This window comes from Mesoplodon densirostris, chromosome 6, assembly GCF_025265405.1.
Source record: "Mesoplodon densirostris isolate mMesDen1 chromosome 6, mMesDen1 primary haplotype, whole genome shotgun sequence".
Classification (NCBI taxonomy): domain Eukaryota; kingdom Metazoa; phylum Chordata; class Mammalia; order Artiodactyla; family Ziphiidae; genus Mesoplodon; species Mesoplodon densirostris.
In genome coordinates, this window is record NC_082666.1 from 6,494,427 (window position 1) to 6,515,381 (window position 20,955).

Sequence of the window (20,955 nt, forward strand, 5' to 3'; positions counted from 1 at the left end):
ATATTCTTCTTTGTTTCTGTTTTGTTTTATAATCCATTAAAAATATATTTTTAAAAAATTCTTAGCTCAGGACTTCCCTGGTGGTGCAGTGGTTAAGAATCCTCCTGCCAATGCAGGGGACACGGGTTCGAGCTCTGGTCCGGGAAGATCCCACATGCCACGGAGCAACTAAGCCCGTGTGCCACAACTACTGAGACTGCATTCTAGAGCCCGCGAGCCACAACTACTGAGCCCACGTGCCACAACTACTTAAGCCCACACGCCTGGAGCCCGTGCTCCACAACAAGAGAAGCCACTGCATTGAGAAGCCCGCACACTGCAACGAAGAGTAGACCCCGCTCACTGCAACTAGAGAAAGCCTGCGTGCAGCAACGAAGACCCAATGCAGCAAAAAATAAATTAATTAAAAAAAAAAATCTTAGCTCAAGGGCTTGACAAAACAACTCCGGCCTGCTGTCACAGTTAGCCAACCCCTGTTCTGAGTCACTGTGCACTGGGCCTCACCAAAAGCAAGCCCGATCACTGGCATTCCACATTCCACCGCACACAAATGCCCACCAGTTTAAGTAAGGCAGAGAGCAAAGAACAGTCAAGAGGGTTGACTTGGCTCCAGATGTTCTCTAAGTAAGTCATCAATGGTGTGTGCAAAGACACAATGACAAAGACATCCACTGTAACACTGTTTATAATGGGGGGAAACTGGACATAATCTAAGTGAACAACAACAGGCAACTGGATAAATAATAGCACAACCGTACACTGTTGTACTACGTTGCCATTGAAAATGATGATGAATGTTGAATCTTCCTATCCATGAAATTAAATTAGATCTAAATAAATGGAGAGATATACCATGTTCACGGACTAGCACACTTAATATTGTTAAGATGTCCGTTCTCCCCAAATTGATCTACAGATTCAATGTAATCTCAATCAAAATCCCAGCAGCCTTGTTTGTAGAAACTGCCGAGCTGATTCTAAAATTTATAAGGGGTCTTCCCTGGTGGTGCAGTGGTTAAGAATCCTCCTGCCAATGCAGGGGACACGGGTTCAATCCCTGGTCCAGGAAGATCCCACGTGCCGTGAAGCAACTAAGCCCACACGCCACAGCTACTGAGCCTGTGTGCCATAACTACTGAAGCCCACGTGCCCTAGAGCCCGTGTGCCACCACTACTGAAGCCCCCGCACCCTAGGGTCCACGTGCCGCAACTACTGCAGCCCATATGCCTAGAGCCTGTGCTCCACAAGAGAAGCCACTGCAATGAGAAGCCCACGCGCTGCAATGAAGAGTAGCCCCTGCTTGCCGCAACAAGAGAAAGCCCGCGTGCAGCAACGAAGACCCAACACAGTCTAAATAAATAAATAAATAAATAATTCTTTTCATAAAAAAATAAAATAAAATTTATAGGGAAAAGCAAAAGACCTAGAATAGCCAAAACAATTTTTGCAAAGAACAAAGTTGGAAGACTTATACCACTTGACTTAAGACTTTCTATAAAGCTACAGTAATCAAGTCAGTGTGGCATGGGCTCAAACACAGACATACAGCTCAAGGGAACAGAGAGTCTAGACCCACACATTTGTTGTCAATTGATTTCCAACAAAGGTACTGATATAATTCATTATTATTATTATTTTTAATTTTGGCTGTGCCAAGTCTTAGTTGTGGCATGCAGACTTCCTAGCCGCAGCATGCAGACTCTTAGTTGTGACGTGCGGACTTCTTAGCTGCGGCATGCAGACTCTTAGTTGTGGCATGTGGGATGTAGTTCCCTGCCCAGGGATAGAACCTGCTCCCCCTGCATTGGGACCATGGAGTCTTACCCACTGGACCACGAGGGAAATCCCAAGGTACTGATATAATTCAATGGGCAAAAGATGGTCTTTTCAACAAATGGTACTGGAACAATGATATCCATATGGTAAAAAAAAAAAGAACTTTAACCCCTACCCTATGTATCGTATACAAAAATTATTTAGAAATGAATCACAGACTTTATGTAATTGGTGGTCAGTAGAGGGTTTAAAAGATCTTCCCTTTCTTCTCATTCTTCTCCACGGTTCTCTAAGAGTTTGGTTGCTCGAAAGTACACTGTCGAGCTTTCCAGTTTGCTTTCTCATCTTCAAATTGATGACATTTTTCCTCCAATTCTTTGTGCAGTGCTCCCAAATTCTTTTTCATTTGCTCATGGCGCCGCTGGAGCTCAGCTTCAGAGTCCTTCAGCTTTTGAACTTCTTTGGCCTTCATCTCCAACGCCTGCTCCATCTCCAACTTCATCTTAGCTACACGCTCCCTTCTTTCTTCTTCCATTTGTGCCAGGGGGCTCTTAGGAAGCTGCCTTTTGTTCTGTTGTTAACAACTCCATTGTAAGTCACAGCTGCAGGTTTTCTGCTTCTGTAGTTCTCGTAGCGCACGTTACCAATAACATTTTTCAAGTCCTGCATGTGTGTTCTTGGCAACATATTTCTTAGAATTGTCAAATCCCAATGTTCACCACTTTTAGCTTCAGCAATACCCCAAGGATACCACCTTCCTCTGACCCTTTTGCCATTAACCTTGAGGACAGTACTGCTACCTTCCACAGCAAGAGGTAAACGGTCCTCCATGTTTTTAACAAGTTTTTCTTCTTCATCATCAACTGTTTCTGGAAATTCACGTATTTTAATTTTATAGCTTTGGGTTTCTTTCATCATCTGTTTTCTAAACCGTTGGCACTTCTCCGGTGTGAGTTTTGTCAATAAGTGGGATAATACTCACTTTTTCATGCAAACACTTCATAAACTCGATATCCAATGGTTGACGTCCATGTCTTGAAGGAGCAACGAAGTGTAAACAACACGGCATCTTGCTGTCCAGCGTCTAACGTCTGTTCACTCGAGATTCTGCACTTAGGTGGTCCTCGGATGTGCTATCAATGCAGTCGGTAACAGGCTGTCAGCAGTTACTATGACCAACTGCATCTCCAAACCCCAGGGCATCAACTATTGTGAGCAGCAACTGAACACCACCTTCTTTGTAGAAAACTTTGGATTGTTCCACCTATACGGTCTTTTTTATTCTATGGAAGGACCTGGATGCTCTGGAGAATACAAATCCGTGAGGAATAATGAGTTGGTTAATGTAGAACCCTAAGTGTGAATTCAACCGCTCTCTTCACTGATTGCTGTATACTTGATGTGGGAGATCTGCAAACCCCACGGAGCCCTGAAGGTCCGTCTGCTGAGCCACCACAGTGCTGAGGCTGACCTCCCATCCACCGCAGCCCCGGACCTCACCCTGACCCTCCCGTTGACCAACAGTCCCTCCAGGACCAGCCTGGGCACGGAACAGCCTGCCAGTTCTCCGGATCACAGACATTAAACAAACAAATTACAACTCTGAAACTTCTAGAGGAAAAAACAGAGAAAATCTTGGCGACTTTGGAGCTGGCGAAGGTCTCAGGACACAAAAGGCATTAATCATAAAAGGAAACACTGATGAACTGGACTTTTTCAAAATTAAAACTTTTTCTTTTCAAAAGATGATGTTAAGAAAATGAAAAGACAAGCTACAGGCTGGAAGAAAATGTTCACGAAACCTGTATCTGACAAATATCCAAAATATATAAAGAACTCTTACAACTCCCAAAAGGATAAATGGTCTAATTTTGTTAAACGGACAAATGATTAAACAGATACTTCACCAAGTAAGAACGGCCAATGAGCCCATGAAAACACGCTCAACATCATCTGCCATCAGAGACATGCAAGTTAAAACCATGAGATAACATCTCACACACCCAAGAATATCTAAAACTAATAACCTACGTTACCAGCTGTTGCTGAATTTGTAAAGGAATTCTCATATATTCTGATAGGAATGTTAAGTGGTATAAAAAGCTTTGGAAAATAGTTTAACAGTTTCCTACAAAGTTAAGCTTATACTTATCATAGGATCCTGCAATTCCTCTCTTAGATATTTTCCCAGGAGAAATGAAAACATGCATCCACACAAAGACTTGTACACAGACACTCATAATAGCTTTATACATAATAGCCCAAAACTGGAAAGACCCTAAATGTCCAACAAACGGGGGACTGAAGCAAACTACTGGTATTTTCATATCATAGAATAATACATGGCATTAGAAAGACCTACTGATACACACAGCAACATGAATCAATTCCAGAAACTAAATTAAACTGAGGACAAGAAGTCAAAGAAACAAAAAGTACACATTATATGATTCTACTTTTATGAAATTTCAAAACAGACGAAACTAATCTGCAATGATAGAAACTGGATCAGTAGTTGCCTGGGGCAGAAGGTAAGGCTACACTGCAAAGAGGCAAGAGAGAACTTTCTACGGTCTTGGAATGTTTTAGATGACATTATGCGAAATGAAATAAGCCAGACACAAAAGGACAAATACTGTACGACTCTCCCTATATGAGGTCCCTAGAGGAGTCAGATCCATAGAGACAGACAGTAGAATGATGGTTGTCACGGGTAGGGGGAATGGAGAGTTGATTTGTGGGTGCAGAGCTTCAGCTTGGGGAGATGGAAAAGTTCTGGAGATGGACGGTGGTGATGGTTGCATAACACTGTGAATATACTTAATGCCAGCGAACTGTACACTAAAAAATGATTAAGATGGTACATTTTATGTTATATGTATTCTACTGACATTTTAAAACTAAAATAAAATACAGTAACTTTTAAATAAGTTGCAGAAGAATACATATAGTATAACACCATTAAAAATTTTTTGAAAAAGCTGGGACGAGGTATAATGAAGTAAAATACTCAATGACCAGGAAAGACACTGGTCCCCACTGGTGCCCTGCCATGCTGCTCAGTGTATCTCTCCCTCTCTCATCCTTCAGTACTCAGCTTCACTGTCCCTTGACCAGGTCCCCTGGCCACCCTGCTGAAGGCAGTCTCACCCTACCCCACTACTCTCTTTTGAGAAAGACCCTATGTCCATCCTGGCCCATACTTGGCATGCTCTATAATCATTTTGGTCATTTATCTTTTTTTTTTTTTTTTTTTTTTGGCCACACTGTACAGCGCGCAGGATCTTAGTTCCCAACCAGGGATTGAACCCGGGTCCCCTGAGGTGGAAGCGCAAAGTCCTAAACACTAGACTGCCGGGTTTTTTTGTTTGTTTTTTTGTCTAATTCCTATCTTTCCTCAAGAATGTGAGTCCCCTAGGGCAGGGATCTGTTTTATGCACTGTTGTACCCCAAATACCTAAAACGGCACCTGGAACACAGTAACTTCTCAGTAAATATTTGCTGAATGAATCGGAAGTCAAAAAGCTATACAGATGCAAACTATTATACATAGAATGGATAAATAAGGTCCTACTGTATAGCACAGAAACGATATTCAATATCCTGTAATAAACCATAATGGAAAAGGAAAAAAAAAGTCAAAAAGTTATAAAACACTGTTATAGTAAAATTTCATTTTGGTAAAATAATTTTGTTTTTGCATGTACAGAAAGGGTGCCCTCCTCATCTCTGGGAGGATGGAGTCAAGTGATTTTTTTTCCTCCTTTTTTGCTTGTCTGCATTTTCTGCAACGAATTTGTGTTGCTTTTGTAACATAGACCCTAATAGGTTACTTTTAAGCATAATTTTTGAAGTTTCGAAAATAAGGGCTTCCCTGGTGGCGCAGTGGTTGAGAGTCCGCCTGCCAATGCAGGGGACACGGGTTCGAGCCCCGGTCCGGGAGGATCCCACATGCCGCGGAGCGGCTGGGCCCGTGAGCCATGGCCGCTGAGCCTGCGCGTCCAGAGCCTATGCTCCGCAACGGGAGAGGCCACAACAGTGAGAGGCCCGCGTACCGCAAAAAAAAAAAGAAAAAAATATTCGAAAATAAGAGGAGCATGTGGGGTTGCCCCTCTTGCGTCTGTCCGTGCTTCTCTGCAGACCCCTGAGAGCACCCTGGGGGAGGAGGACCTCATCCCTTGGAGCTCTCCAGGCCCACAGAGTGTGAACAGGACACTCGAGGGCCATTTCAGAGAGGGGCAGCAGCACCTGAGTGGACCCGGAAGCCCCAACAGAGGAAATGCCTCAGCCGCTACCTGGATGGCTTGAAAGTACAACTCTTCACCTTGTGACTCATTCAGAAGAAGATTTGCTCTTAATACCTTTGTTTTTGCCTCATTAACTTCTGTGCTGGATTAAAAATTTTCATCTTCTCCTACCTATCCTGCAAAGAGAAAATGGTATTTTTGTTTGGTTTTAATGAAATTAATATTCACCTCCATAGAAGCTGGAAAACACAGACAAACATAAAATGAAATAAAAATCACCTGTAATCCTTCTATACAGAAAAAAACTTGGTTACTGCTTTGGTAAGTCTTATTCATATGTATGAATATATAAATTTTAAAACTAAACCAGACTGTAACAGATATAGTTTGTATACAGATTTTTTTTGGTTTATATTATATACGTTTCCCACATCACTAGACTTCTTTTCAACAACTTCTTTTTTTTTTTGTGGTACGCGGGCTTCTCACTGTTGTGGCCTCTCCCGCTGCGGAGCACAGGCTCCGGACGCGCAGGCCCAGCGGCCATGGCTCACGGGCCCAGCCGCTCCGCGGCATGTGGGATCTTCCCGGACCGGGGCACGAACCCGTGTCCCCTGCATTGGCAGGCGGACTCTCAACCACTGTGCCACCAGGGAAGCCCCATCAACAACTTCATTTCTAATGGCTGAATAACATTACACCACATACAATTTAAGCTCTACAATACCTTACTTAACCATTCTCCTACTGTTGGACACTTAGGGTATTTGTATGTGTGCGTATGTGTTTTGTTATTAGATATATGGCAGTGAGGAATATTTTAGAATATAAATCTTTGACTACATCTTTGACCACAGGAAAAATTACTGGGTCAAAATGTTTGTTTTGAAGGCACTAGATATACACTGACAAATTTTCCTCCAGAAAGATTATATAAATTTATCTGCCTCCCAACAGTGTATGAGCAGCATAGAAAGTTTAAGGTGTACTAACATTAGTTAAAAGTTAATGGTTAAAAATCATTTTATACAAATAGACCCACAAACATAGAAAACAAACTTATGGTTACCAAAGGGGAAATTAGGAGGCTGGGATTAACATACACACCCTATTATATAAAATAGATAACCAACAAGGACCTACTGTATAGCACAGGGAACTATACTTAGTATTTTGTAGTAACCTGTAAAGGAAAAGAATCTGAAAAAGAATACATATATATACATATATAAACACACCTATATATATATATATACCTATATATACCTACATACACACATATATATACCTATGCACACCTATATACGTATGTATGTATAATTGAATCACTATGCTATACACCTGAAACTAACACAACATTGTAAATCAACTCTACTTCAAGTTTTAAAAAATCAGTTTACATACAGGGAAATGTCAAGTGGTAGAACCAAAAACTTTGGGTGCTTAATATTCCACGCAGGACCTGACACATCTGAAGTGCATGTGTCTGCAAGGATCATACTTTACTGATCCCAGCCGTCTAAAATTTTTCATTTTATTTTATCTTGGTCCCCAACCAACACTGACCGCCTTAGGGTGATGGGAAAGAAGCCAGGCCCAGGCCCTGCCCTCATGGGGCACAGAGTTCCCTGTTTCCACACCAGGGCACTTGTGTGCAGCCACAAAGGATGCTATAATTACTAACGGGAGCCACCTTCCACTGCGCTCTTACTACATGCCAGTTGCTCCACACCCGTCATCCCTGGAGTTGTCTGTAATCACACAAGGCAATTATGGAGACACCTAGCCCCGAGTTCGGTTCCTTGCTCTTGTCATTTGCAAGCTGTGTATCTTTAGCTAAATCACCCAACCCTCAGTTTCCTCATCCAGGAAAGTGGGGACAAAGACAGCAACTAGGGTAACTGAGAGGATGAAGTGGGACAGTGCATGGGAAGGATTTAATGACTTCTGATCACCAGGACTTGCACGGCGGCTCAGAGTTTGTATTTATCTGCACAGCAACAAAGTTCAAAAAATGCTTAGTACTATAAATTGAGTTACTGGCCATGTTTTATAGATCTGGAAACTGAGATTGGTAGGAACATAAGTCGCATGTCCTGCATTAGCTTTTCACTCAGGGCTCCATTGCCCAGGGCAGTGCAGGCCGACCAGCCCAGCCGAGAAATGTATAACGTCCACCAAGTGTGACACACAGCAGGTGACTAACGCAGTTCTGGCTCTCAGTGACGCTTTTAAAGATCCAAGCTCACCTCCTGGTGCTTCTGACATCAAAGTAAAGCCCTGAAAAGAGACCCAAGGGAATGGTGCAAATCCTTAAATAGGGTTCCTGTCCCAAGGCAGCCAGCACCTCTGCTTCTAGAAATTCCCTTTCTCAACACAGGCTGAGAAACTGTTCCAGAGAAGAGGCACTAAAAAGACTTGACAACGTTGGATCCTGGATCAACGGGGAAAAGGACATTAGTGGAACAACTGACACATTTGAATATGGACTACATATTAGGTAACAGCATTTGTTATGGACCCAGTTGTGTCCCCCCACCAATTCATATGTTGAAGTCCTAACCTCCAGTACCTCAGAATGTAATCTTACTGTGAGATAAGGTCTTTTTTTTTTTTTTTTTTTTTTTGTGGTACGCGGGCCTCTCACTGTCGTGGCCTCTCCCTTTGCGAAGCACAGGCTCCGGACGCGCAGGCTCAGCGGCCATGGACAGGCTCCGGACGCGCAGGCTCAGCAGCCATGGCTCACGGGCCTAGCCGCTCCGCGGCATGTGGGATCTTCCCGGACCGGGGCACGAACCCGTGTCCCCTGCATCGGCAGGCGGACTCTCAACCACTGCGCCACCAGGGAAGCCCCTGGGAGATAAGGTCTTTAAAGAGGTAATTAAGTTCAGTGAGGTCTTTAGGGTGGGCCTTAATCCAACCTGACTGGTGTCCTTATAAGAGGAGGAAATTTGGATACACAAGGAGGAACCAAGGATGCACCCAGAGAAAAGACCATGTGAGGACACAGCAAGGAGGTCACTGCCTACAAGTCAGAGAGGCCTCAGAAGAAACCAAATCTGCTGACATCTTTATCTTGTTGTTTAAGCCACCCAGTCTGTGGACTTTACGGCAGCCCTGGGAAACTGATATAGTATTATATCAATATCAGTGTTAAAGTTTCTGAAGATGAAAACCATTTTCTGGTTATGTATTATAGTGTCCTTGTTCTTAGATAATTCCTCCTGCAATATTTAGGGGCAAAGGGTCATGATATCTGCAACTTACTCTTAAATAGATCGGCAATAATGATTCTGGTGATAATGAGTGTATAAATATACAGACAGTAAACAGGGCAAACATATTAATAATTGGTGAATACAGATGAAGGGTATAAATGTGATTTCATTTTATTATTCTTTTCGCTTTTCTATAAGTTTGATGTTTTTTAAAATAGACACTTTTGAAAGAGTCCTTTTAATTCACTTAAGGTGGGAGCAGGGAGGGGTCTTTCGGAAAAGGTAACCCTAACTCAACAGCAGAAGCTCGAGGGCCTACTCTGAGCTAGGCACGATGCCCGGCACTTCACTACACACTCTTGGGTAAGGACCGCTGTTTCTCATCTTATGGAGGAAGAACGGAGGCTCCGAGATGGGAAGCCACTTGCCTGAGACCACAGAGCAAGGAAGCGGTGCAGTGGGAAGTGAGCCAGGTGGGGTCCGCCTTCACAGCCCTTCCCACCCTTCCCTCTGTGCAAATAAATGGAGTGCCCACGGCAGGCGTTTAATAAAGACTGAAAGGGAAAGATACCTGTGCTGCTGAGAGGCCTGGATGCAGGAATGGGCCCTCTTGAGAGCCGCGGCTCCGCTGTGCTGTTGGAAATCACCGCCCCCCAGCCAGCGCCCGAGATGCCAGCCAGAGGGGTTGCGCCTCCACTACAGCGACCCCAGGGCACCTCTCCCTCCTGACCCACCAGACCCACCTCCTCTCTCAGGGACAAGAAAGCAGGAAGCAAGGAGGCAGGCCGGTAGGTCTGGCACTGAGCCCACCCGTTGCAGGCCCCGGATGAGACTTCCAAGATGCTTCATCCTGAATAAGGGCAGGCACGGTCCCCCTCCCCGGGGCCTGCACAGAGCGACGGGGGAAGTAACCCACCTCAACCCCGCGCAGGAGCGCAGGCAGTGAGGCAGCACGTCTGGGCCTGGCAGAGCTGCGGCGACCAGGCCTCAGGTGCCCATTACTCATCACTTTCCTAGGGGTTCTGGCTACATCCTCCTGCCACCTAAGAGCCCACTTCCTCAGGATGGGAAGGTGATGCTACCAAGCCCGCCCCCAACACAAGGACCCCACCTGCCCTGATCCCCACCACACTGGCCACTCCACACCCCACACACCTGTGCCCACACCCCTCCATGCTGCCCTCCGCCCCACAGAACACGTACCTCTTCCCTCCCTCGTGCCTTCTCTCCATTCTACTTCCAAGCAACCCCATTTTCCCCAAATCCCAGATACATCCCTTCCTTTAACCAGTCTTAATTCACCGAGTCCACCATCTTTCCGACTCTCAAAGCAGGACCCTTAAACCTCCTTCCCTGCCAAGCCCTGCCTGCCGCCGCCCGGAGTGGCCCTGTGTACTGGAACGGGTACTACTAGACCTCACTAAGTCCTCACAACCACTCTGGAGGTCGGGTAACATTGAGAACTAAATCCATCTCCACCTCCATCACTAAAGGAGGAAAGACGGAGGCTCAGAGAGGCGAAGTGACTGGCAGGGGGCCACAGAGCTACCGAACAGCTGAGCCAGGATTCAAACCCAGGACTGCCTGCCCCAAAGTCAGTGCTCTGAACTGCTGGCTCTACCAGCTCCCAAATAGCCCTGGATAGACTGGAGCGGGGATGACCTCTACATGCTTGAACCCACACCCCCACACCCCCAGAGTAGCTTCCCCTGGCCTCCCTCACGAATACCTCTTCTGAGTCATTCTTCACCCAGCATTTTTCTGCTCAACTTAAATTCCTTAAGTTTAGGATAACATCTCTTCATGGCCCAAAACCTGGTACTGCACTTTGTTCCAGGGTCCAAAAGAGTCTGTTAATGGGGTTTGTGGCTGCCCCACGCTGGCAGTCCCTGGGGCTTGACAGGCGGGAGGCAGTGACTGGCCACGGTCACTGAGAAGCTGCAAACCCTGGAGTAGGTCTAAGCAGAAACTCAGACTAGGACCCCTAAAACCACCAAGCAGGAAAGGATCAGAGAGGTTCATGCCAAGGTCACACAGCCAGTAAACGGCACAGCAGGGACTCTGGTGGGGAAACTGGCTCAGAGAAGGGAAGTTTCCTGGCCAGACTCACACAGCAAGCTGGCAGAACTGGGACTTGAACCCAGGGCCTATAATTCAGTCCACTGCTTTGTCATGTTACCCACCAAACCGCAAACCAGAACACCAACTTAAATTAGCAAGTCAATCCTCCCTCCCACCCCTGATTCCCTTGCCTTGCTCTATTTTTTTCTATTTCCATGGCATCACCTTGTAACATACTTACATACTTATCATGTTATCAGAACATAAAGTCCACTAGTTCAGGGGTCTTTAGTCTCTTTTGCTCCCTGATGTTTTTCAAGCGCCTAAAACAGTGCCTGCTCCATATACTGAAAGCTCAGTAAATAGCTGCTAAATAAGTAAACCAGTCTAACATTCACTGAATACGTACTATGGCCAGGCTGTGAACTGCAATCATTTTGCTGGATCCCAAAGACATTAATGCTCACTGACACAAGCCCACATTTCACCTGGCTCCAGAAAGGAGCCGGCACACTAACCCAAACTCAAGCCAAACCTGGACACTTCCTTCAGGAACCAAGCTCTCAAACCAAACTAAGACATGGTCTATCTCTGAACTGAAGAGAACCCAGATTTCCCACAGGCTCCCTCTGAGAAGCAGTTTCATCCCATCCCCAAAAAGGCCCAGCAAAACTCAGAGGATCTGCAGCCCCTCGGCCCAGCCACACGCTGCCAGATTCACAGCTGCCACTTATCAGCATTACTTTTGCTAAACAAGTCTCAATTAGATCTGCTACAGCCCAGGAGGTTACCAGTGGGCACTCTGGTCTTGGCCAGCGGGGACAGTGCATCTGTACCAGATGGTCCTCCCTGGGATGTCAGATGAGGAGGATCCGGAAATGTCCTTGGCCTTGTGGCCCTCTCCTCAGTGCTGTCCAGTACCCCCGGTAGGAGCGCTGCTGGGAGGGCAAAATTGCAGCCAACTCTGAGAGCGTGAGAGCTGCAGATGTCAACTCCCTGGGTTCCTGCAGCAATTCCCAAGGAGCCTCTCCTTCAGCCACCACGGACAAGGTGCCCAGTGATTCCATGTGCATCTGGGTTCGGCTGAACCAGGCTGCAGAGGGCAAGACTTGGAGGCTTTTAAACTATGGCTTTTCGTCAAAGCCAAAAGGCTGTTCCAACAAGTCCTGAGTCTACTATTTGTCTCAGTCCAAGGAAGAGAACAACAACCTCCAAGGAGACTGTTCCAGAGAAAAGTAAGGCATTCCAGAAATGCTGCCCTGCTTCAGAATGGTCTTCTGGAACAGGGAACCTGCAGTAAACACTACTGAACTCTTATGTGCACAAGGTGCAGCAGAGGTAGGCCTGTGACTGATGCCTGCTCCACCTTCCAGCTGTGTTACCTGAGGCACATACTGCCTCTCTGAGCCTTGGTGTCTTCATTTGCAAAATGAAAAACAGTAACTGAATCTACTTCCTAGGACTGTTGGATGAGTTCAATGAAATAATGCTGAGTCCAGTGCCAGCCACATAAGAAGTGCTTAATAACAGGTAGTTCTTGCAAAGGAAAGGACAGACAGTATATTGAGAAAAGAAAAACTAATAAGGGCTTTCTAGACGTCCCGTAAGCCATTATTTATGCATTTAGGTATATCCTAAGCGTTTGTTGATGCCTGTTTTTTCAAATAAACTTAATCCTCACAGCATCCTCGGGTAGAAGGGGCGGAGGCCGGAGAGACAGTCCTCGTGACAAAGGACGAAAACAAGGCCCCCGAAGGTCCCGGGAAGCGGCCAGCAAGCACCCTCTACCCTCAAACCCTCCCGGGTGGGTTCAAAACACCAGACGCGACTCTCCTCGGGGAGAAGTGGCTGGAAGTGATCATTAGCGGGGCAGTCGGGGCTGGGACTTTAATTCATCACCGCTAAGAAGTGGTCATCTTTTGTCCCTAAAGAAAAAAGTGCCCGTCAGGGCCCAGACCCCGGGGAAATACAACTCAGCGCTCCGAGACGCCACACGCGTGCCTTAAACGCTGGGTCAGGCCCAGGCAGAAATAAAAGAGATAGCGGCCCCTGTTCCGGAGAAGTAACGAGCCCCTGGGGGCTCGAAGTGGGCTGCTGGGCCCCGAGAGGATCCCCTGGGCGCCGGCCGGAGGAGGGCACAGGGCGGTGGCGGCCAGGGTTGGGGGGGGGGTCCCAGGCTCAGCTCACCTGGCCGCGGCGTTCTTAGTACCAGGCAGGGCCAGGCCCCCGCCGGCCCGTAGCTGGACTGGGATCGCCCCTGTTCGGAGAGACCCGGCCCCCTAAAGCAGCTGGCTGCGGCCCGGAACTCACCTGCCGTAGCAACCGCGCCACCTCCGCCTGTCAGTCAAGCGTGCCTTCCGCGGCTCGGCGCAGCGCAGGGTCATGAGGTCCGGCCGGCCGCGCCCCGCCTCCTCCCCCTCGGCTGCCCAATCGGGAGAGGTCGACGCCAGGGCTAGGGGCGTGGTCAGATGAACGGTGCGGGCCGCGGGCGGGGCCTGAGGGCTTGGGGCCGGACCGGGCAGGGGCCGGCGCTCTGATCTCACTGCTGAGCGCCGGAAGTATCCTAGATCTCAGCGCAGGGGCTCGGCGGCTAGACCGTGGGGTTGGCGCGAGTATGCCGGTCACCGGGAAGGCTTTCCGCCGGCGCCGGGCCGACTCGGAGTCGGAGGAAGATGAGCAGGACTCAGAGGAAGTTCGGTGCGTTTGGGGCGGGCTTCCACGGGGCAGGAAGAGAGAGGCAGCCTAGGGGGACTCACCACCGGCCAGGCACCTTGTTGACAACATTGCTAATTATGAGCCGGGTTGTTATCCCCTTCTGTGAAGAAATTGAGGACCCTAGGGATGAGACCGCCGCCCCAGGGTCTCATGGTTGGGAGAGGTGCCCCTGGCATGCACAGCGGTTCTGACTCCTGTTGGTGGGTCCAGACGCAGAGGCACCCTCTGGACCACTGCGGGCAGGCAGCGAGGCAGGGATGTCCTTCGAAGCTGCCTTTTGACTCTGAGTTCCGTGGAGGGTCTCTCAGCCTGTGCATTGCCTTTTTAGATTAAAACTGGAAGAGACCCGAGAGGTGCAGAACTTGAGGAAGAGGCCCAACGGGGTGAGGTGGGTACTGCGTGGGGGAGAGGACCCGGAAGAGGAGGGGATGACCGAGACACCACCTACCCCGACTCCCCCATCCCCACCTGGTCGCTGTCACAAATACCTCCTCAGACATAGCCCCTTCTCTTGACACACTTTACACCTTGTACTGCCTGGGGAGGGGTCCAAGCGTTTTTTGCAGATGTTTAACCAGGACATGCCCCGAGCCTTGTGATCTTTAAGTTTGCTCCAGAGGTACAGGAACAGGTCATTGATCAGTGTTTTTATTGTCAAATGCACACTGTGATTAATTGTGAAATGCACACTGATCGTTAAGAGTTTGGGAAAATTTAGAAAAGTATAATCATGAAAATAAACAGTACCCATAATTCTCCCATACAGAGGTGATCAGTGTTAACATTTAATGTTCTTTTCCTGTCTGTTTGCTCTCTTTTTTGTAAAGACGATGAGCAGCTTTACTTTTATTCTGTTCTTCTTCGGTAGTCCCCTCTTATCCATGGGGGGCTATGTTCTGAGACCCCCAGTGGATACCTGAAGCCTGGGTAGTACTGAACCTTATGTAGATTATTTTTTCCTATACTGATGGGTGGGTAGTATATACAGTGTGGACACTCAGGGCAAAGGGATGATTCACCTCCTCTGTGGGACGGGGCAGGATGGCAGAGATTCATCACACCATTCAGAACAGCTGGTAATTTAAAACTTATGAATTTTTTATTTCTGGAATTTTCCATTTAATATTTTTGGACTGCAGATAACTGACACTGTGGAAAGTGAAACCACAGATAAAGGGGGACTACTGTACTTTCAACTTATGATATTGTGGGCATTCAACCACACTGTGGGTAATTTTTCCAAAAACCTTTTTAATATCTGCATAATATTCTATCAGATATACATATCATAATTTAACTTACCTCTTAGTTTGGGACCTGTAGATCATTTTTTTTAATTTCACCATCAAATAAGGCTGCAATAGTATTTTCCTGCATTTGTCTTTAGCTTCATTTTCCCTGAAGGCATAATCTTAGAAATGAGATTTCTAAGCCAAGATAATGCTAAATGACTTTACAGGAAAATATACCACTGACATCACCACTACCCCCACCTCCAACATCTAGAGTGTTTCTTGGACCCTGTTATTCTTGTAGGCTTTTCCAGCCGACTTCAGTGTTCACCCCGCAAATCTCACCCTTGCCCTAATGTTGCAGCCTACAGATTTCCTAAATGTTTCTCCTTATCTCTGAATTGTGCCCTTTCTCTCTCTCTCCCCCACTTTTTGGCTTTTCTCAGTGCTGTAGCCCTGCTGGTGGGAGAGAAGGTACAAGAAGAGACCACTCTAGTGGTGAGTTGTGGGGTCCTCCCTGGGCAGTGGGAAGATGTGGCTGCTCTTCAGTGGATGATTGTGTTTTCTTAAAAGAAAAAAAAAATTCCACTGCAAGTTATATAGATGCTTCTTCTCAGCTGTGTTTGCTGTCTGCAGGATGATCCCTTTCAGATGAAGACAGGCGGGATGGTGGACATGAAGAAACTAAAGGAAAGGGGCAAAGATAAGTAAGTGCAAAACTGGCTGAGAGGCAAATTCACCTGCAGCCCCTGCCTGGGTCTGTGTTCCCCCAGGGAGCTGGGTCCTGCCACAGCTTTAATGAGACATCTTGGAGTACCCTTTGTGCTTTGTAAACGGTATGTTGTTTAAAAACAAAGAAAACAAAAACCCTTCAAAAGTTAACTTAGAGTGATGCGGGTAGGCACCTCTTGTAAAGATGCATTGTATATTGCCTTTTTTAAAAAAATTTATTTATTTATCCTTGGTTGCGTTGGGTCTTCGCTGCTGCACGTGGGCTTCCTCTAGTTGCAGCGAGCGGGGGCCACTCCTCGTTGTGGTGCGTGGGCTTCTCATTGCAGTGGCCTCTCCCATTGCAGAGCACAGGCTCCAGGCACGTGGGCTTCAGTAGTTGTGGCGCACAGGCTCAGTAGTTGTGGCTCGCGGGCTCTAGAGCGCAGGCTCAGCAGCTGTGGCGCACGGGTTTAGTTGCTCCGCGGTATGTGGGACCCTCCCAGACCAGGTCTCGAACCCATGTCCTCCCCTGCACTGGCAGGCGGACTCCCAACCACTGCACCACCTGGGAAGCCGCTATATATTGTCTTTCAAACCCATGTGGAAGTTGTTTCTCTTTTTTGAGGAAAACATAGAAACAATTACAAAAATAATACAAACAATACAAAAGTGAAATATAAACGAATCTATTCATTCCCCCGAGGTATCTCCAGAGGCCGTCAGGGTGCTTGCATATATTCCTAGAGTTCCTTCGATTTACATATCATATATATGTATATATTTTTTGACCATAAACAGGATGTTGTACATTTCGTTGCATACTTGTTTTATTCATGTAACATCACACTCAGCCTCATTTAGCTGTGACTCTAAGGCTCTGCTTCACTGTTCCCTTTTTTTAGGATCAGTGAAGAGGAAGACCTCCATCTGGGGACGTCATTTTCTGCAGAAACCAACCGAAGGGACGAGGATGCTGACATGTAGGTGTCAGTCTGTTCATCAGTAAGAGATTGGGGGAGGGCTCCAGCCAGCCAGAGTCCAAGATATTTTGTCACAGATGACATTTCTAGACTTACCCAGAGACAGCAAATCGGCCCCTCTTGCGCCCCTGCCTCCCCTTTCCCCACCGCCTGAGGCTTGAGAACTTTGAAAAATTCGAAAATTCTTTAAAAGTGTGGTTCTTGGGATTTTAGATTCCTTGACTAGTAATGTTCCATCCCCCCAAAATTGCAGGGATAAACAATGGACTTGCCTATTTTTCATTTTGCCAACAAGGCTGTTAAACAAACTACCATCTACCATCATCTTTTTGTCTTCGAAGAACCTTACACATGGTGTGGTAGGACAGAATCTCATAATATGTAGGTTGGTGCTTTAAGTTGAAAAATTTTAGCTTGATTTAAAAACTCAAGTTATTTTTATTTTTCTCCTCCATGGAACGAGGGCAACTTCATCATCAGCCATCACGGCTCCGTGAGCCAGTGTTGGGGACCATTTAAAAGACACCCGTTGTGAGCTTTCCTGCCCCTTTTTGAGGCCTTTGGATATCTCATTTCAGGATGAAGTACATTGAGACGGAGCTGAAGAAGCGGAAAGGGATCGTGGAACACGAGGAACAGAAAGTTAAGCCAAAGAATGCAGAGGACTGCCTTTACGAACTGCCGGAAAACATCCGGGTTTCCTCAGCAAAGAAGACTGAGGAGATGCTGTCCAACCAGATGCTGAGCGGCATCCCGGAGGTGGACCTCGGCATCGAGTGCGTTTCAGACCCACGGTCGTGCCTCTCTCCCGCCCCTAGGCAGAAAAGACGAGCTCTCTGCTTTCCAGTTAAAAGTTAAAGGACTGTTTCTTAACCTGTCTCCTTGGACACCCACAGATATAAACTGTCTTCTGTGGCAGGCTGACATGGTTGTTGCCCAGAGTTTCTCTGGAGGGTTGGTGAGAAGTAGTTAAAGAGACAAGGGACTCTGCCTGCCGAAAACAAGAATGTTTTTATTTAGCCTTTGTTCACAGCTCTTCAGCTCTTCTATTCAGGTCCTTGTATTCTTCTGCTTTATTCTAGCAGGAGCAATGATAAAGGCTCACCCACCCCGTGATCCTTCTTTCACTTTTACTACAAAGCATCTGCTCCAAAAGGGGATTTTTATGGAGGAAATACAGTGGTCATAATCATCTTCGGGTGTGGTAGGAAGTTGGGAGACTTCTGGGTTCTCACTTCCTTTTTGGCCTTACTAGCTTTGAGCCTTAGTTCACCTGACCTCCAGCTCAATTTCCTCTTGATCAGAAGAGAGTAACTCCTGCATCTCTGATGCTGGGAGAGCTCCGTGACAGTCTGACCACAAGGGAGTTGGTAAATTGTAGAGAGCTGTGCCCCAAGAAAGATGACGTCCTTATGCAGTGGAGGGGGGGGGGGCTGCCAACCCCCTTAGTCAGTTCCGTCTGAGGCCCAGAGGTGTGACGATCTCACTGTGGTGTGGCTCCTTTCTCCCCGTAGTGCTAAAATAAAAAATATCATTTCCACGGAGGATGCCAAGGCCCGTCTGCTGGCAGAGCAGCAGAACAAGAAGAAAGACAGCGAGACATCCTTCGTGCCCACCAACATGGCTGTGAATTACGTGCAGCACAACCGATGTAAGTGTCGCGTCTCTGGGGAAGCAGCTCCAGCCCACGCCACTGGGTCGAGGTCCCTGGGTTCCCAAAGTCTGTCTGACCCGTCCCCTGGTCTCTTTTGGTCCAGTTTATCACGAGGAGCTCAATGCGCCCATACGGAGAAACAAAGAAGAGCCCAAAGCCCGACCGTTAAGAGTGGGTGACACAGAGAAGCCGGAGCCTGAGCGTGAGTACAGCAGAGGCCTCGGGTCGCCTGGCGTGACTGTTGCCCAGGGCCCGTGGAGGTGGGGAGGGACTCGGCAGGGGCGGCGCTTGGGCTTTGGGGTCAGGGCATCTGGGTTCTAGTCCATTTTCTGGACCATGGTCACGTGCCTTCCCCTTTCCAAGCCTCAGTTTCTTTACCTCTAAGATGGGGATAGTAATCAAACTTACCACTTGGGGTTGCTCTAAGGATTCACTGGGCTGTCAAATATAATAGAAACTCAAAAAATTAGAAAATTTCAATAAGCAAAAGTAAATTAAAAGTTAATCATAATTTCACCACCCAAAGACGGCCCCTGTTAACATTTTTATATATTGTTATCCCTCAGTGTCCGTGGGGGACTGGTTCCTGGACCCGCTGCAGACACCAAAATCTGTGGATGCTCAAGTCCCACAGTCAGCCCTCTGTATCCATGGATGTGGAACCCAGGGATACCAAGGGCTGACTGTGTATAACCTTGCCCACTTTTAAAAAATATACATATGCTGTATACATACTTAATAGGATCTCACAGCTTTTTAGTGTGCTCTGCCTGTCTCTCCATGACAGTAAATACATTTTCCCTTTCAATGGCCATATCACGTTCTGCTGTATAGATAGATGTCCTATAGTCTAACCATTTCCCTCTGCCGGGACACTTAGGTTGTTTCCCATTTTTCCCTATTTAATGATGATCATTCTTGCCCATGTCATGTCCTTAAGCTGCCTTCTGAGAACTCACCAAATGATCCTAATTTGTTCTCCCGCCAGCAACATCCAGCAGTGCCCCTTTCCCACGTGCTCACCAGCACCAGGCGGTGTCATCTTTCTCATCAACAATGGGATGATTCTAAGGAAATGCTAAATTTGCTGAGGCTTCTGAAAATCCAGCCTGTTGCTCTGTTTCTTCCTTCCTACTTGAGAAATTATTTTCTGTAACACCTCAGCTGTGTAGTCTTTGATTCCCAAAGAGCTTCCTATTATTAATACCTAGGAAGCAGGGACTTTGGAGGCACCAGACTTGGGTTCAACTCAGCCCACCATCACTTCCTGAGTGACCTTGAGCAAATCAGCTAACCTCTCTGAGCAGAGATGGTAACATGCCCCTGCTAGGATTGCCGGGTGGGTGAAAGGAAGTCTTGTCTAAAAAGATTTAGTGCCACGCCTGGTATGTTGTCAAGCTCTCAATGAAGCGTAGCTACTGCTGTTCACCTGGTCTAACATTGAAGTCAGCATATTTTGGCTGGCACCTGACTCCACCGTGTTTATTGCTATTCACCCAAAAACACTTACTTACTTACTGAGGCCCTACTATGTTCCTGTTCACTAGAGTAGGCACCGGGGGCTCCTGTAGGGAGTGAGACAGGCATGGTCGTCCTTGCCTACGTGGAGCTAAGCCTGTTGTTGGCTTCCAGCATGGCAAACAGCTTTTCCTCTTTTCCTTCTCAGGGTCCCCTCCCAACCGCAAGCGTCCTGCTAACGAGAAGGCCACGGATGACTATCACTATGAGAAGTTCAAGAAGATGAACAGGCGGTACTGAGGGAGGCTAAAGGGGAGAGGTGCAAAGCGGGATGTAAACAGTGTCGTTCACTCCCTTTATCCCCCTGATAAAAGGCTTCCTGGACAGAAGCCTGCTCATTGGCTAGCAGACAGTTCCCAAAACAGACTCTATCAGTCCTGCTGCTTACCTGCTGGATTTTTCAGGCACTGAATTTGTACCTTTTGAAACAATGTGTAGTTTTCCTATTTGGGGACAAACTCTATTCTTGAGAGCATTATTAAATCTCGTTTGTAAATACGTTGGCTTTCTCCTAATATTTGCCCTGGGTCAGGAGGAAACAGTTGTGTGTTTCAGGGTGAGATAATATCCTTTAGATTGTGGTTTTATGATTATTATATATGCAATCATGTCTCCTATTTTCAAGTATCTGGAGTGGGGTTCAGAAATGCATCCATCACTGTTTACAGTGGATCCAGCTGACAGCAGAAAAATCTAGGTTGAGATCAAAGGGACACTGGTATTTTCTGACTTTTACAAAGTTATCTGTTTCTTTTCATTATGAAAGAAAAAACAATTTCTATCACTTTTAGCACTTAAGTATTAAATATGAAATGGACCCAGCCTTATTGTTTGTACTGTGT

General features: G+C 46.9%; 2 protein-coding genes and 1 pseudogene across 5 annotated transcripts in view; 1 reads left to right on the forward strand and 2 right to left on the reverse strand.

Annotated features, from left to right (window-relative positions):
* Positions 1–13,701, reverse strand: part of USP20 (ubiquitin specific peptidase 20) — a 47,134-nt gene extending 33,433 nt beyond the window's left edge. For 3 of the 4 annotated variants that reach the window (XM_060100617.1, XM_060100613.1, XM_060100615.1), the window contains exon 1: positions 13,614–13,701. The gene's annotated coding sequence lies outside the window, so the exon portion shown is untranslated. Of the gene's footprint in view, positions 1–13,490; positions 13,576–13,613 lie in introns of those variants that run through there. The other variant, XM_060100614.1, reaches the window with a different exon arrangement.
* LOC132491575 (septin-7-like) lies at positions 2,025–3,359 on the reverse strand (annotated as a pseudogene).
* Positions 13,702–13,857: 156 nt separating the features above from the next.
* On the forward strand, positions 13,858–20,611 carry C6H9orf78 (chromosome 6 C9orf78 homolog). The gene is made up of 9 exons (XM_060101171.1): positions 13,858–14,000; positions 14,347–14,406; positions 15,697–15,748; positions 15,887–15,957; positions 16,864–16,941; positions 17,520–17,717; positions 18,456–18,592; positions 18,699–18,797; positions 20,262–20,611. Exons 1-9 carry the CDS (start codon positions 13,918–13,920, stop codon positions 20,351–20,353), a joined length of 870 nt encoding a protein of 289 aa, XP_059957154.1. The 5' UTR covers positions 13,858–13,917; the 3' UTR covers positions 20,354–20,611.
* Positions 20,612–20,955: the final 344 nt, after the last annotated feature.